At 35.2% G+C, this 18,765-nt stretch overlaps 1 protein-coding gene across 1 annotated transcript in view; it reads right to left on the bottom strand.

The window, feature by feature from the left end:
- LOC113920286 (phosphatidylinositol 3,4,5-trisphosphate 3-phosphatase TPTE2-like) overlaps positions 1–18,765 on the bottom strand; it is a 141,832-nt gene that overhangs the window by 51,287 nt on the left and 71,780 nt on the right. Inside the window, exons 15-17 of the mRNA XM_035726869.1 lie at positions 4,063–4,123; positions 3,177–3,258; positions 2,985–3,073 (exon numbers count right to left, since the gene is read on the bottom strand). Coding sequence (XP_035582762.1) covers positions 2,985–3,073; positions 3,177–3,258; positions 4,063–4,123 — 232 coding nt within the window. The remainder of the gene's footprint in view (positions 1–2,984; positions 3,074–3,176; positions 3,259–4,062; positions 4,124–18,765) is intronic.

The following is an 18,765-nucleotide window of genomic DNA, read 5'->3' as shown; positions in this document are numbered from 1 at the left end:
TAGGCCACAAAACAAGTCTCAATAAATTTTAAAAGACTGAAGTCATAGCATGCTTCTTTTCTGACCATGTTATGAAACTAAAAATCGACTACAGGAAGAAATCTGGAAAGAGCACAACACAAATACATGGAAGTTAAATAACATGCTACTAAACAATGAATGGGTCAACCAAAACTCAAAGAGGAAATCAAGAAATACATGGGGAAAAACCAAAATGAAACAGTATGGAGGTTCCTCAGAATTCCTTAAAATTCTGTAGGTTCCTTAAAAATAAAATTACCATGTGATCCAGTAATTTTGCTACTTGGCATTTACTGAAAGAACATGAAAACACTAATTAAAAAAATATATGCACCCCTATGGTCATTGTAGCAGTATTTGCAATAGCCAAGGTATGCAAGTAATCCAAGTCCCCCATCAAAGGAAGAGGTGATATATATATCTGTATATGTGTGTACACACACACACACACAATGGAATACTAGCCATAAAAGGATGAGGCTTTTACCATTTGTGACAACATGGATGGACCTAGAGGGTGTTTTGTTAAGTGAAATAAGTCAGAGAAAGGTAAATATCATATTATTTCAGTTATATGTGGATTCTAAAAAACAAAAGACAGAAACAGACATATAAATACAGAAAGCAAAGTGGTGGTGCCAAAGGGAAGAAGGTGAGGGTTTGGATAAAGTGGGTGAAGGGGAGTAGGAGATACAGGCTTCCAGTTACAGAATAAGTCAAGGGGATGAAAGGTACAGCACAGGGAACAGAGTCAATGGTATTGTCATTGAAGATAATGGAAAGCATTGCATAGTGACAGATGGTAGCTACGCTTGTTGGGAGCGTAATATAATGTATAGACTTGTCAAATCACTATGTTGCACACATGAAACTAATGTCACATTGTGTATCAACTATGCTTTAATAAAAAATGTTTTAAATAAAAAAATTTCAGTAGTGTGGCATAAAGAACTCAGAGACCATCTCAAACTTCGATTAAAATTTTGTACGTGACTGAGAAGGGATTATAAATCAACAGGGAATAAATGAGCTTGTGATAGATGGTGTTAGGACAATTGTATATCCATATGGAAAAAAAAAAACCTCCCTCCCCAAATCCCAATTAAAGACCTAAATGTAAAAAACAAAACTTTAATATCTTATAAAGTATAATACCTTCACTACTTCAGTATGCAGGCTGGATTTCTTAAACATGACAAAAAGCACAAACCACACACACATACACGTGCAGAAAGACTAATAAATTTCACTCCATTCAAAATGATAAATACTTCTATATGACAAAATAAATCATAATCAAGTTAAAAGACAACATGTAGGAGTTGATAGTTGTAATATAAACTACTAACAGAAACAACAGCATGCACCTTTTACAGCTGACTAAAATGTATGTACACACGCACCCCACATCTCCTTCATCCATTCATCTATTGATGGACATTTGGGTTGCTTCTATAACTTGGCCATTGTAAATAACGCTGCAGTGAACATAGGGGTGCATAGATCTTTTCAAATTAGTATTTTCATTCCAACATTGCATGTCAACTATACTAAAAAAAAACAACATCCAGTTTAAAGTAGTCCCAAAAATCAATAATAAAATAATGTGCAGGCACCAACCAGCAAGAAGGGAGCAAAACCAGTATGAATGAAAACTTGAAAAAGGAGGCTACTCTGGTGCATACCAGCTGGCTGAATACCAACCTGCCAAACAATCCTAAAGGAAAGTCAATGCAAGACATGCAAACACAGGATAATTGAAGTCCCTTCTCAGAAAAAATTTAAAAAAGAAATTAGAAATGAAGGTTATCCTTCAAGCAGGCAATTAGATTTAATTAAAAGGAAACTAAAGTTAATTGCTTGGATTATAATACTTTACGTTGAGCCATGTGAAATGACCATATTTGTAAATAAAAGATAGTCAAAAACTGGCAATTCCTATGGTTCTATTTCTATAGCCTTCATTTATACACGGTATTGCAAATTGCATGTCCAGAATATTTCAACCTGTAGAGGTAAAGATAGAAACTACCTACTAGTTCATGGGCTTGAAACTAGTTTTCAGGTAACACTAAAACTTGATTTGACTCGATTATATGTGGTAGTTTTAAAGTATTGTGTTTTCCTGGAAAAACTGTTTTATAACCCACCAAAAATGTAATTCTTGGTCAAAAACTGAAATATGCTTAGATGATTATTAAAAGCCTAAAGCTGAATGAGAGAAAAATCTAACTCAATTTAAATTGAATGAGTTTACACTTTTTTTTCCATTTTACCTCACAAAAATCAATTTGTTTGTATCTGTACACTATAAAAATTCCACTATAAGTTTTGGGTTTTGCAATAGCAATGCTGTTGGCTCCTTAACTTTAAAAGGTTCTCACAAAGTTTAAGAACAATCTTAAATAAAAGTGCTCTGACAGTTTTTAAAATTAGACATTTTTATTTCATATTTTGGCAAATCAAAAATGAAGAAACTCAAGTAGTCAATAAACAAGAAAAAATATGCTCAACCTTCCTTAGTTTTGTTATTCCTATTTTCTTCCCTTTAGTATTTACCTTCCACCCTCCCTCCTTACTCTTTCCTTCCCTTCTTTCAGTCTTGAAGCTAACATCAAAAAATGTTAACAACTATTTTTTTAAAGATTTATTCATTTATTTGAGAGATAAGAGAGAGAGAGAGAGCGCACGCAGGGTGGGGTCAGAGGTGCAGAGGAAGAGAGAAACTCAAGCCGACTCTGCCCTGAGCACAGAGCCTGGTGAGGGACTCCATCTCATGACCCTGAGATCACAAGCTGAGCTGAAACCAGGAGTCAGATACTTACCCACTGCGCCACCTAGGAGCCCCCCGCCAAAAAAAAAATTTAACAACCATTAATACTAATAGCAGTATGTATCTTGTTCTTGTACTTTAGTGTATTAATATGTATTTAGAAAAAGAGAAATTAAAAAAATATTTTTACCTTTGCCTCCCTTACAGTGAATCACTATGACGTTTTCGTCATCTTGAGCCATCCACTTATCTACTTCCTTGGTGAATGCCACCATCTCACTGATTTTAAATGTAAAATTTTTAGTTGAATTAAAATTCATCCAAAAAATCAAGCCCACTATATTTAGCTTTCTTTTGACAGCCATCTTGGCATAAAACTTACCTTAGAGTGGGGACGTTGTGATCATCAATCATGATTCGCTGGACCCTGTAATGGAAGTACTTAGGATCATAAGCTCCTTCACCTAAAATAAATGATACACTGGTCATATATCTATGCCTAATAAATATAGCAAATGATAAAGTTATGAAGAAGTTATACTTTTTTATTATAAATTCCTTATCCACCTTTAAAAAGAGCTTTCTGACTGGTTCTTGCTGCTTTAAGAATATTAAGGGTCTGAAAAATAGAGATAGTAGTGGTTTGTCCATCTTGAATAACCTAAACCCAACTTATTTGGGTTTAACAGGTCTTACTTTTAATTTTCTAGCAGGCTACTCATCATATTATCATAGGGTAGACAGATACCACAGAGCAGAAGTAAATGTGGCCAACCAGAATGCTTGCCTCCTGAAAATGTCCGTTTAATATACAGGAAGAGGAAAAGACAAAACAGAGTAGGAAGCGGGGATATAATCGCTTTTCTACAGGGTTTTGCTTTTTAGCATATTTTCCCTTGTTTATTGACTATTTAGAATTTTTTCATTTGGGTTTTGCTCTCCTCACACCCCACTCCTAGTGAGTTGTCTTCAAAACACAAGCTGACAGGAAAAACAGAAGTATTTTTCCTAAACCTAATACCACTAGAGCAGATTCAACCAAATTGGCTATGCCTCAACTTAAGCCTCCTGCCTCCCTCACAGGGCATTTATACTATTGAGATAAAAATATTGAGATATTTTTTTCCTACAAAACAGAACCAGTGCAAGATAGAGTTTTTTAAACTCACTTCCCATCACCCACCAAATACTTATGATTAAATGAAATGTAAAGACTGAATCATCCTGTTTTAAATCAATAGTAGCAAAATATCTGGCCATGCACATACTGCATAGATTGTAGACTTGATAGTGGTCTTGATGTTTGGTATCTAGGAACCGCACAACTTCCTAGAAAAAATAGACACATATCTTACATAAATCCACGTGGTGTATATAAGCCATTCCTTAGGAGTAAGCCAAAATGGTCATTACCTTTTATTCAGCTGTCCCACACTTAGCACCTTTTAGGGGAGATTTAGGGAATATAAGAGTATGTACATTCCAAGTCCTATCTCATCCACTGATGGTTTTCAAATAGCCCACAATGTTGTGCTTGACTACTCTGATTAACCTCTACTATAAATACACATTGCTTAAAGCTATCAGAGGCAGTTAACTAGCCTTAAGTAAATTTGTGAAAATTATGATTTCACAGTAATATATGATTCTTATCTAGATCTATTTTCTGAATATAGGTTTTTATTTATATTTTTTAATTTTTAAAAAAGATTTATTTTATTTATTTTTATTTTTTTTAAACATTTCATTTATTCATTTGCAAGAGAGACAGAGAGAGAACAAGCAGGGGGAGAGGCAGAGGGAGAGGGAGAAGCAGACTCCCTGCAGAGCAAGGAGCCCAATGTGGGACTCGATCCCAGGACCCTGGGATCATGACCTGAGCCGAAGGTGGACGCTTAACCATCTGAACCACCCAGGCACCCAAGATTTATTTATTTTAGAAAAAAGAGAGAGAGCATGAGTAGGGGGAAGAGGAGAGGGAGTGAGAATCTTCAGCAGACTCCCCCTGAGCGTGGAGCCTGATGTGGGGCTCCATTTCACAACCCTGAGATCATGACCTAAGCCAAAACCAAGAATTGCAGGCTCCACCAACTGAGCCACCCAGGTGCCCCAATAGATAGGTTTTTTAGATAATGACCTGGATATTATAGTCTACCTATGCAATATTTAAATGAATAAATGATGCAAAAATGTGTGGTATGATTGTGTGTGTATATATGCATGATAGAAAAAGATAAATACATTATATTAAATTTTAGTTAAGTGGTGGCAATATGGAGACTTTTTTGGATTATCTTTGCATATTTTCTAAAATGAATACATATGTGTGTATGTGCATATACATATATATACACACACAAATATGCATATATGCATAACTTTTCAAATAAGAAATAGTGATCTAAAATACAGTTATAATCACCATACTAATACAATATTTCCAACAAATTTATACATTTGAAACACACACACACGTGCATTGTCTGTTTACAACAAAATGACTGTAAAAACGGTAAAAAATTGCTGAGTATAGTACCCTGAGCAATGTTTACTAGCTTCATATTGAGAAAAAGAAAAGATATCAAAATGACCACTTGATTAAATAGTCAGGAGGAAATAGTAAGTCAAAAAGATAAACACTCTGAGTCTGCATAAGGCTGGAATGGAGGAATAAATAGACTCGTACACATCAAGATTTCATGAGATCCTTTGCACATTTTAGTCCAGATGGATTGAGGGATCAGATATAAAAAAAACACAAATAACTCTAAGAAGTTTAAGTGAACATCAATTCTTTTTGATTAAAGAAATCAAATCAATGGAAGATCAACAGATTTAGTTTTGACTTTATAAAAATTTGAAATTTCCTTTTAAAAAAATGCCACAGTACAACAAACAAATAACAGAGAATAATTTTCAGTAAAATTGAGTGAATGGGGACTATGTCTAGTATTATCTATAAACTAGTTATACTAGTATAAACTAGTAACTCATAACAATTTAAATAGTACTCCCTCAACCTGTGGGTAAGGGGGCCTAGGACATAAATATATTCATAAAAGAGAAAATCTAATTGCATAACCACCTATATAGATAAATGTTCAGCCTCACCAATAGAGAAATCTAAACAACAACAAAATCCCATTTTCACCCATGAAATTAGCCCTCTCCTTTTCTTTTTTTTTTTAAAGATTTATTTATTTGAGAGAGAGAGAAAGAGAGATAGAAAGCACGAGAGGGAAGAGGGTCAGAGGGAGAAGCAGACTCCCCGCTGAGCAGGGAGCCCGATGTGGGACTCGATCCAGGGACTCCAGGATCATGACCTGAGCCGAAGGCAGTCGCTTAACCAACTGAGCCACCCAGGCGCCCCAGCCCTCTCCTTTTCAAATGAGAAAATCCAATGCTCACAAAGATTGCATGAAAATAAAACTTTTGATTTATTGCTAACATAATCCCTTGGATTTGGCAATATATATTGAGAACCCTAAAAATACTCATACTCCATAACCAGGTACTTTTACTCCTAGAAATCTATTCAGAAAAGGCTTTATGCCTTTGAGCCTCTGATGCTGCATTATTAATATTGATGACACCTAAATATCCAACATTCAAGGTTGATTATAGCACTAATGAAGTATCACGCAACCATTAGAATACTGTCTTGCCCTTCATTCTCTCAATAAGTAAACATTTCACAGAGGCTAATTTATGTGCAACCTTCTTTAGTATACCCACACTTAAGGATAGTCATCATTTGCTTTTTTATGAAAAAATATACCTGGGTGGTTATGCTTCAGGGATTTAAAAAATCACCTCCTATTTCTCTGTATGTCTAAAAAAAATGTCTCAAGGATTTGGATTTTCTCCAAGAGTCCATCTTTGACTCAATACAAAGATAACTTACTGCTGTGTTTTCTGATCTATATAGCTTACCCGAAGACTACAAATCTCTCTTAAACTAACTAGCTGAATAGAGACAAAAAGCATCTAAAATAAAGTTCAGCTCTGCCAATAAACTACATTTTTGGGGACCAGATGGATAGTTTTTGTCCTCAACCAGAATAAAGAATATGCAATTGTACCAAAGTCACTGCCCATTGTAGTTCACAGTGTCAGGGGTGGGGGTTCCCTTAATTACTGTGTCTGCCTCTCTCTTGCTGTTCTCTATGTGGTTTCTTTATCTTTTGTTATGCAGAAGCTGTTCAGTCATCCCTCAGTTCTTCAGGAGGAACTATTCCATTAATATTTGTAGATTTGGTGTGGCCTTGGAGAAGGTGAGTTTAAGGTCTTCCTACATCACCACTGTGGAATGGAATCTCAGTGTTCCTTATCAGCTGCTCTATAATGACCTTACCTGGGGTATCTGGAGTAACTCCTATCTGCTCCGCATGTTTTCATCCTTTATTAGGTTAGCCTGGGTGTGTTCTTATATGATGGTAAAAGGCAAGAGCTAGAGTGGAATCTTATAAGCGTTTTTGCAATTGCCTGCTTTATGTCATTCTGTTGACTAAATCAGTTCATGTGATAGAGCCCAGTAGGGAAGGATAAAGTATTTGGATCATTCATGAAATCATTCTACCTTATTCTAAGGCAAGGAAACTTTTCTATGCAAGCAAAAAAAAAAATTACAAACAATAACTAGTATATATTCATAGTCTTGAGACTTGGGGAGTCAAAATCAATTTGTAAATGTTCAAAAAGGTCTTAAGGAGGAGAGTGTGAAACATATCCTACCTAGGGTATGTTATTTATAAGTAAGACATGATTCTACTACTCCCTTGACCAATTTTGAAAGGTTGTCCAAACTTCTATTTAATGTGGAAACTACTTTATTCATTCCATGATGGGAATAGTAATGGAGTAATTTGACCAGGGTCCATTGGATGGATTATGGCACTTCGGGACAGCCATCCTCAAATTGCCAGAATCCATCTCTAGGGATAGAGCATCTTTTGCCAGTATTACTTTTCAGTAGGTTGAGCTGAGAACGGTGAGTTAATTACAACTTGTCTAAATTGATTCATTTTTCTCTGTAGATTTGGTGGTGATAAATATAAATTTAGCAACACTTAATATTGGCTAGGGTGTTAAAAACCCACAAACTTCATTTAACATGTAAGTCAAAGCAAAGATATTATTCTTGTCTTCTAGAGTGTTCTGTAGACCACTGAGGTGGTTTTTTTCAGTTCTTAACGCTTATCTCCTTGAGATATTGACAAAGTTTCTTAATCTGGTAAAAAATAGCTACAAAAAGCCTCTAGAAAACATCATTCTAATAGTAGAATTTCTAATTCTTTCCATTTAAGTTTGGGAACAAGCAAAGAGTGTTCTTACTACTATTCAACTTTACAGTGGAGGTCCTAGACAATTCAATAAAGAAAAAAAATAAAAAGTATACAAAGTTAAGAAAGTAGTAACTTTACATGATTATATACATAAAAAGCCCAAGGAATATACAACTTATTAAAATGAATTATGAATTAATTTTTTGTGATCATTTATTCATTCCAGTGTTTTATTTTTAATTCCAGTATCGTTAATACAGTGTTATATTAGTTTCAGGTGTACAAAATAGTGATTCAACAGTTCCATATATTACTCAGTGCTCATCAAGATGAGTGTACTCTTAATATTCTTTCTTCTTCATCTATTTCACCCATCCCCCACTCACCTTCCCTCTGGTAACAACCTGTGTATTCTCTATAATTAAGAGTCTGGTTTTTTATTTGACTCTTTTTTTCCCTTTGTTCATTTGTTTTGTTTCTTAAATTCTACATAACTAAAATCATATGGTAATTGTCTTTCTCTGGCTTATTTTGTTTCACATTATAGTCTCTAGATCCATTCCTGTTGCAAATGGCAAGATTTCATTTTTTATGGTTGACTAATATTCCTTTGAAAAAATATATATGACATCTTTTTTATCCATCTATTGATGGATGCTTGAATTGCTTCCATAGTTTGGCCATTGCAAATAATCCTGCAATAAACATAAAGGGTGCATATATCATTTTGAATTCGTGTCTTTGTTTTCTTTGGGTAAATACCCAGTAGTGTCATTCCTGGATCACAGAATATGTCTATTGTTTTATTTTTTGAGTAATTTACACACTGTTTTCCACAGTGATTGCACCCAATTTGCATTCCCAGCAGCAGTGCACAAGGGTTCCTTTTTGCTTCATCCTCACCAACACCTGTGGTTTCTTGTGTTGTTGATTTTAGTCATTTGGACAGCTGTGAGGTGATATCTTATTGTGGTTTTGATTTGCATTTCCCTGATGATGAGTGATGTTGAGCATCTTTTGATGTGTCTGTTTAATGTATGAGTTTATGAAGTGTACTGAATATATATACAAAAATCAATTATATTGCCATATATCAGCAGCCAATAAGAAAATAAAATATTAAAATACCATCTAAAATAATATCAAAGATACTTCTGGGGAAGATGGCAGATTAGGAGGACCTTAAGCTCATCTCCTTGCACAGATAAAACTAAGTAATGCATCAGTGTAAATAACGCAAAAAATGACATAGAGACTCCAGAACAAACTCCACAACTAAATGTAGAGAAGAGGCCACATCAAAGAGGGTAGTAAGGGCAGAGACATGATCTGGAGCTAAAGAGACCCATACAACTGTCTTCAGGAGGCAAGTGTGCTGCAGGCATGGAGAGGGGAAAGAAACAAACCCTCACATCAGGGAGCCCATATAGGGAAGACAAACCCCATAATATTTGGCTTTGAAAACCAGAGGAGCCAAATTTTGTGAGTTCTTACAACCAGTGGGGCTTAAGACCTGGAATTTCAAAATTCAGGAGGTTCAGCTTTAGGAGAGTCATTGGATGAGAGGAATCTGGGTCCCTGCCCTTAAAGAGATAGCAAAAGAAATAGTCCTGCTGAGATACAGCACAGCAGCTGCAGTTTGTAAAATGTCTGGGGTATATGGGAGAGAGAGTAGTTTATTCATTTCAGAGCAAGACCCAGTGGGACAGAGATTGCTAGGAGACTCCTCCAGCAACAAAAGAGCTGGCAGGTGCCATTCCCTGCCCCCTTCCCCCATCATAAACAAATGGCCACCTGCAGGACCAACACAGCTCTGATAATCACCACCTAACTTGCTAACATCACCGTCCCCTCGGAACCCCAGGCACACTGTCCCCTCCAATATGCTCTTTGCCAGAGCCCATCCAGATTGGTGCCACAAGCCTGGAAGTATGCAAACTCCAACAGGGGCCAGTATCACTCCAAAGTCACTCCTGCCCTGAGGAGAGGGAAAGATAACCATAGACAAGAATCAAACAGCAGACCTAGCAGTAGGCTGGAGGCAGACAACTGGTCTGATTGCTGACCTGGCCCATCAACGAAAGCACTTCAGGGGACAAACAGCCAAAGCACCCTAGTTTGGTGCTACTGCATCTCTGGCAAATGCCTGGTCTGGCTTAACTGAAGCCCAAGGTGGCCCCAGTCTGGTGACTAACACCACAGAGAACAAACACTGTCCACAACAGGCAAAGAGAATCACTGCAGATGACTGAAGGAAAAAGTAGCCAAGACACATCAGCAGGGTGCACAAAACACACATAGGAGACACTCCTGAAGTACCAGGTTCTGGTGATCAGGGGACACTAAACTGCAGGACACTAAATAACCTTTTCTTCATAAGGTCATTATTTTCAAGAGCAGGACATGTAGCTGCTCTGTAACATACAGAAACAGACAGAGTAGGACAAAGTGAGGAGACAGAGGAATATGTCCCAAATGAAAGAACAGGACAAAATCACAGCAAGACACCTAAGCAAAATGGAGATAAGTAATATGCTCAATGCAGAATTTAAAGTAATGGTCATAAAGATACTCAGTAAACTCAAGAAAAGAGTGGAGGACATCAGTGAGACCCTTAAAACAAAGAGGTAAAATAAAACCATCAAAGATGAAGAACACAATAAACGGAATTAAAAATATACTAGATGGAATAAAGAGTAGGCTAGAGGAAGAAGAAGAAATCAGCTACCTGGAGGACAAAGTAATTTAAAGTAATCAAGCTGAACAGGTAAGAGGAAAAAATTATGCAAAGTGAGAATAAACATAGGGAACTCAGTGATTCCATCAAGCATAATAACATTCACATTACAGGGATCACAGAAGGAGAAGAGACGGGAAAGGGGGTAGAAAACTTATTTGAAGAAATTACACTGAAAACCTTTCAAATCTGTGGAGGAAACAGAAACCCAGATCCAGGAGACATAGAGATCCCCCCAACAAAATCAACCCAAGGAGGTCCACACAAAGACACATAGTAATTAAAATGGCAAACAATGCAACTGTAGAAAGAGAAATTAGAGAATCGATTCCATTTACAATAGCACCAAAACTATAAAATACCTCGGAATAAACCTAACCAAAGAGGTAAAGGATCTATACTCTAGGAACTACAGAACACTCATGAAAGACATTGAAGAAGACACAAAAAGATGGAAAAAACTTTCCATGCTCATGGATCAGAAGAATAAACATTGTTAAAATGTCTATGCTGCCCAGAGCAATCTATACCTTCAACGCCATCCCAATCAAAATACCAATGGCATTTTTCAAAGTGCTGGAACAAACAATCCTAAAATTTGTATGGAATCCAAAAAGACCCTGAATTGCCAAGGAAATGCTGAAAAAGAAAAACAAAGCTGGGGGCATCACGTTGCCTGATTTCAAGCTGTATTACAAAGCAGTGATCACCAAGACAGCCGGGTACTGGCACAAAAACAGACATATAGACCAATGGAACAGAATAGAGAGCCCAGATATGGACCCTCAACTCTATGGTCAAATAATCTTCGACAAAGCAGGAAAAAATATGCAATGGAAAAAAGACAGTCTCTTCAATAAATGGTGCTGGGAAAATTGGACAGCTATATACAGAAGAATGAACCTCGACCATTCCCTTCCACCATACACAAAGATAAACTCAAAATGGATGAAAGACCTCAATGTGAGACAGGAATCCATCAAAATCCTAGAGGAGAACATAGGCAGTAACCTCTCCGACATCGGCCACAGCAACTTCTTTCAAGATACATCTCCAAAGGCAAGGGAAACAAAAGCAAAAATGAACTTTTGGGACTTCATCAAGATGAAAAGCTTCTGCACAGCAAAGGAAACAGTCAACAAAACAAAGAGGCAATCCACAGAATGGGAGAAGACATTTGCAAATGACACTACGGACAAAGTGCTGATTTCCAAGATCTATAAAGAACTTCTCAAACTCAACACCCAAAAAAACAAACAAGTCAAAAAATGGGCGGAAGACATGAACAGACACTTCTCAAAAGAAGACAAATGGCTAACAGACACATGAAAAAATGTGCATCATCATTAGCCATCAGGGAAATTCAAATCAAAGCCACATTGAGATACCACCTTACATCAGTTAGAATGGCAAAAATTGACAAGGCAAGAAACAACAAATGTTGGAGAGGTTGTGGAGAAAAAGGAACCGTCTTACACCGTTGGTGGGAATGCAAGTTGGTACAGCCACTTTGGAAAACAGTGTGGAGGTGCCTCAAAAAATTAAAAATAGAGCTACCCTATGACCCAGCAATTGCACTACTGAGTATTTAACCCAAAGACACAGATGTAGTGAAAAGAAAGGCCATATGCACCCCAATGTTCATAGCAGCAATGTCCACAATGACCAAACTGTGGAAACAGCTGAGATGCCCTTCAACAGATGAATGGATAAAGAAGATGTGGTCCATATATACAAAGGAATATTACTCAGCCATCAGACAGGATGAATACCTAACTTTTACATCAACATGATGGGACTGGAGGAGATTATGCTAAGTGAAATAAGTCAAGCAGAGAAAGTCAATTATCATATGGTTTCACTTATTTGTGGAACATGAGGAATAGCATGGCGGATATTAGGAGAAGGAAGGGAAAAATGAAGGGGGGGGAATTGGAGGGGGAGACGAACCACGAGAGACTATGGACTCCGAGAAACAAACTGAGGGTTTTAGCGGGGGGGTGGGGGGATGGGTTAGCCCAGTGATGGGTATTAAGGAGGGCACGTACTGCATGGAGCACTGGGTGTTATATGCAAACAATGAATCATGGTTCACTACATCAAAAAGCAATGATGTACTGTATGGTGACTAACATAACATAAAATTAAATTAAATTTAAAAAATAATAATAAAAAATAAAATAGCAAAAAGTAGTGATAACGAGAGAATTTTAAAAGTAGCAAGAGAAAAGAAAGCAATTATATATAAGGGAAACCCCATTAGGTTATGAGTTGACTTTTTAGCAGAAACTCTGCAGACCAGAAGAGAATGGCATGATATATTCAAAGTGCGGGAAGGAAAAAATCAGCAGCCAAGAATACTCTATCCAGCAAGGTTATCCAGCAAGGAGGGATAGAGTTTCCAAGACAAAAAAAAATTAAAGAAATTCATCACCACTAAATGAACCCTACAAAAAAATGCAAAAGGGGACTTTTGTAGAAGACCATAAATAGGAGTAAGAAAAGTAGGAAGCACAAAAGCAATTACAATAAGTATATCTATAAAAATCAGTGAGGATACTCAGAAAATAAAAGTAAATTATGGCACCATATACCTAAAATGTGGTGAGGAAAGGAGTAAAGAATGCATTCAAACTTAAGTGACCATCAACTCAATATGGTCTGTTATATGCAGAAGATGTTACAGATAAACCTAATGGTAACCACAAATCAAAAACTGGTAATAGATATGCAAAGAATAAAGAGAAAGGAATCCAAATATATCACTAAAGAAAGCCAACTAATTGTGAGAGAAGAGAGCGAAGGAAGAAAGGAACAGAGAACTACAAAAACAACCATAAAACAAGTAACAAAATGACAAATATACATCCATCAATAATTACTTTGAATGTAAATGGACTAACTGTTCCAAGCAAAAGATATAAGGTGATGGAATGGAAAAAAAAAAACAAACAAACACCCAAGACCCATCTATATGCTGCCTACAAGAGACTCACTGCAAACCTAAATACACATGCACACTGAAAGTGAAGGGATGGAGAATGCATGCAAATGGATGTGAAAAGAAATCTGGGGTAGCAATACTTATGTCAAACAAAAAAGAGTTTAAAACATTGTACCATATGAATTATATGGTTTTGTTTTAGTTCCATATTACTTATAAATATATATTACCTCTATTTATCTCTTACAAACAGGAAAATATAAAATTTATCCCCTTTGAATAATAGTTTTTTATATGTAATATAGTATATGCCATAAAATAATATATATAATATAGCATGCAATATAATACATATTATATAAAATAACATATAACATACATGTTATATGATTATATGGAAACTAGTATATGTAATATACATATTTATATATACATATTTTATAATTATATATAAATTATCTAATTTATAATTTATAAATTTATAGAATTTGTAACTTATAATTACATAATGTATAAACTAAAATATACACTTATATAAACTATATACTGTATATATTAAACAAATTTGATTATAGGTACATGTTAATATATACATGTTATAATTATAGTATATATAACTATAGTTATATAACTATGTATAAATACACATGTATTATTCTAAAGGGAAAAGGTTATATTTTTCTGTTTCTTTTAAAAAAGATGAATTTTATATGCTATAAATGAAATGTATATTTATATATAATACATAACATATACTAAATATATTGTATTAACTCCATAATTTATATATGTAATTATATATCCTATATTGTGTAGTATAATATATATTATATATAAATACACATATGTTATTCTAAGGGGAAAATTTTATATTTTTGTGTTTCTAAGAGATGAATATACATATATATATATGCAATATATATTTATAAATAGAATAAAATATACTACATATAATTTATATGTAATTGTATATTATATAAAAGTATATACTATGCAATATATATTTAATATATATTTAAACATGTACTATTCTAAGAGGGAAATATACTAATATAGTAATATCAATTTATTATATATTTATAACTATTATTTAATATATGATATATACTGTAGTGCAGTATATATAATATACATTATATATAATTGTATACATATTATTCCAAGGGGGAAATGTTTTATTTTTCTGTTTGTATAAGAGATGAATACAGTGGATACTTTTTTTCAGTTGGTAATGATTGAGTTAATCTCTGTCAAGGCAGTTTCTTTCTAAGTACATATATTCCTTGACTTACCACAGGGTTAGGTCCCAACAAACCCATTTTAGGTTGAAAATATTAAAAGTCAAAAATGCATTTAATACTCCTAACCTACCCAACATCATAGCTTAGCCTAGCCTACCTTAATTGTGCTCAAAACACTTACATTAGCCTATAGTTGGACAAAATCATCTAATAGGAAGCCTATTTTGTAATAAAGTGTTGAATGTCTCTTGTAATGTATTGAATACTGTACTGAGTGGGAAAAACCAGAATGGCTGTAAAGACACAATGGTTGTCAGGGTATCAACTGTTCACCCGCATGATCACGGGGCTGACTGGGAACTGCAGCTGTTGAAAATATTGCACCACATATCACTAGCCTGGGAAAAGATCAAAATTCAACTTCAAAGTATGAGGTTTACTGAATGCTTATCACTTTAATACTGTTGTAAAGTCAAGCAATTTTTTATTTTTTAAATTTAAGTTAGTTAACCTATGTGTGGTATTGGTTTCAGGAATAGAATTTAGTGATTCATCACTTATAGATAACACCCAGTGCTTATCCGAACAAGAGCCCTCTTTATTTATTTATTTATTTATTTTTAAGAGCCCTCTTTAATATTCATCACCCATTTAGCCCATCCCCCACCCCACAACCCCTCCAGCAACCCTCAGTTTGTTCTTTTAACTATAGAGTCTCTTATAGTTTACCTCTCTCTCTTTTTATTTTATTTTTCCTTCCCTTTCCCTATGTTCATCTGCTTTGTTTCTTAAATTCCACATATAAGTGAAATCATATATTTGTCTTTCTCTGACTTATTTCACTTAGCATAATACACTCTAGTTCTATGCACGTTGTTGCAAATGGCAAGATTTCATTATTTTTGATGACTGAGTAATATTCCTGTGTGTGTGTGTGTGTGTGTGTGTGTGTGTGTGTGTGTGTGTGTGTGTGTGTGTGTGTATCTCACATCTTCTTTATCCACTCATCAGTCAATGGACCAAATCATGGAAAGAATCCAAAAGCCAAACTTTTTAACTGGAGACCGTCTGTAAGAATTGGTCCTTCTGAAGTTTTAGAAACTAAGCTGAAATACCAGGTTAAGCACAGTCCAAGAAATCTGTTCAAACTAAAATTCTTCTATTTTTGTGGTGCTTGAGAAAAAGACTTCATGATTTATGAGAAAATGTGTTTTATCTTGGAAATTATGTTCAAACTTTAGCTTACTATTTTGTGGAATGAATACTTATTAAGTGGACATGAGATCATCTCAAAAGAACTAAGCAGGTTCACAGGTCTTCTTGTTTTGAACATTTGTGAATATTACACATTTCTTTTTAATATATTCTAGAGTATGCAATGGTCAATAGAATGAAATATACCATTGTACTGGAAGAATTAACGTATCACTTTAGTGACATACTTGAACTAAATGACTAAAGGTTTAGGGGTGCATAGAAACCACAATAATTTGTGTAACATTTTGAAGTGCATTAAGTATTTTTTACCATGACTTTTCAACAGCCAGTATTCTTTCTTTGTTATCACACAAAGCATAATGACTACTAAAAATGCAATATTTTTAATTCACATATTATAAGTCATGTGAGTTATACAACCTCCCTGTCAAAATTACTGGCTGCCAAATATATGTTTCTTCAGCTGTATCTTTTGATTTTTTAAAAAATTTCTGTAAAATAGATGTTATAGAATGTAACACCTTTGATGTCTTTGTGAAGTGGTGTACAATTGTATGATTCCTGTATGTAAATGGAATGCTTGGGCTTTTTGTTTTTAAATAAAGATTTTATTTACTTATTTGAGAGAGAGAGAGAGTGTGTGTGCAAGCACTAGCAGGGGTAGGGGCAGAGGGAGAAGCAGACTCCCCACTGAACAGGGAGCCCAACACAGGGCTTGATCCCAGGATCCCAAGATCATGATTTGAGCTGATGACAGCCGCTTAACCAACTGAGCCATCCAGGTGCCCCTGAATGCTTAGGCTTTTAATCAGAATTTTAGATAGCAGTAAATATTAAAGTTATAACAAGTAATATGTAAATGTTGTAAGAACTGCACAACACTGAATGAATCTCAGATTTTGGGCATAAAAAGTCAAAAAAGATGTATTATATGATTCCACTTACGTGAAATTCAAGAAAAAGTAAAACTAATCTGTGTAATAGATGTTAGAATAATAATTACCTCCAGTGTGTTGGGATATTGACTGAAAAAGAGAAATATTCTATATATTGATAGGGGTGTTGGTTACATACATATATACCTCAAAATAACTTCATCAAGATCCACTTAAGATTAGTGCAATTTACAGTATTTGTTATGCTTCAACAAAAGCATAATTATATGCGCATGTTTATATGTGGACTTAAATATAGACATAAACGTATATGTACATAATTACATCATATTGGTTTAATAATATAAATTGCACTAATACACAACCACACACATATGCAAACTTCTTAAACGATGGTTTTTAACTGGAATTTCATATTAAATATCATTTTGTTTGAATTATAATTTAATTATGGTAAAAAAATTAGATTTAGCCAGATGGATTCAGTTTAGATGATCTCATTTGTGTTGGCAACAACCAAAGCATCATTGTCAGGAGTCAGTGAAATATATATCTTCTTCTATCAGGCCTGATCAGGGTGTTGACCTTTGCCACATCAATGTCATAGAGCTTCTTCACAGCCTGTTTGATCTGGTGCTTGTTGGCTTTGACATCCACAGTGAACACAAGTGTGTTATTGTTTCTATTTTCTTCATGGCTGACTCAGTAGGGGAATTGATGATGGCATAGTGGTCAACCTTGCTTGTTTCTCCTGGGGGCTTTCTTTTGAGGATATTTGGGCTGCCTTCAGAGACACAGTGCCTTGGGCTGTCGAAATGTAGGTGACCTGTGGATCTTTTTTTGGTGACTGTGGATGCATTTCAGCACCACTTTCTTGGTCTTCAAATCCTTTGCCTTGGCTTCAGCTTTGGGAGGGGCAAGGACTTCCTTCTTTGTCTTTGTTGCCATCTTCATGAAAGGGTGAAATGATTTAATCCACATTATATAAAGCAGTATGCCTCCACTATAACTTAGGACCTCAACCTAAAAACATGTATTTTTTTAAAGAATTCCCAACCTTCTCTCCTATGATAAGACTATAAAAATGGCCACAATTTGTTGCAATTCCTGCTATCAAGATATGCAGTCTGTTCTACTCCTTGAATCTGGACTGAATTGTAATTTGCTTTGTACCACAGAATGAGGTAGAAGCCATATTATACTAGTTTTGAACCTGGACCATTAGGGGCTCTGTATTCTTTTGTTTGCTGCTTGTGGGATCTTTGCCACTGCCACCATGTGAACAAGCCTGAATTAGCCTGTTGGAACATGAGACACCACATGGAGCCACCCAACCATTTATTTATTTATTTATTTATTTATTTATTTATTTATTTATTTATTATTTATATTTTATTTTTAAAGATGTTGCTTCTTTATTTAGAGCACATGTATGTGAGTGAGCAGGGGGAGGGGCAAAGGATGAGGGAGAAAAACCTCAAGCTGACTTTGTGCTGAGTGTGTGGAGTCCAACACAGGGCTCAATCTCATGACCCTGAGATCATGATCTGAACCAAAAGCAAGAGTTGGATGCTCAACCAACTGAGCCACCTGGGCACCCCTCCAACCATACCATTTTAGACTAGCCAATCCTCAGAAGACAAGTAGCTG

This window comes from Zalophus californianus, chromosome 3, assembly GCF_009762305.2.
Source record: "Zalophus californianus isolate mZalCal1 chromosome 3, mZalCal1.pri.v2, whole genome shotgun sequence".
NCBI classification, from domain to species: domain Eukaryota; kingdom Metazoa; phylum Chordata; class Mammalia; order Carnivora; family Otariidae; genus Zalophus; species Zalophus californianus.
The sequence above is the reverse complement of the archived record's forward strand: the minus strand, read 5'-3'. Positions and strand labels throughout refer to the sequence as shown.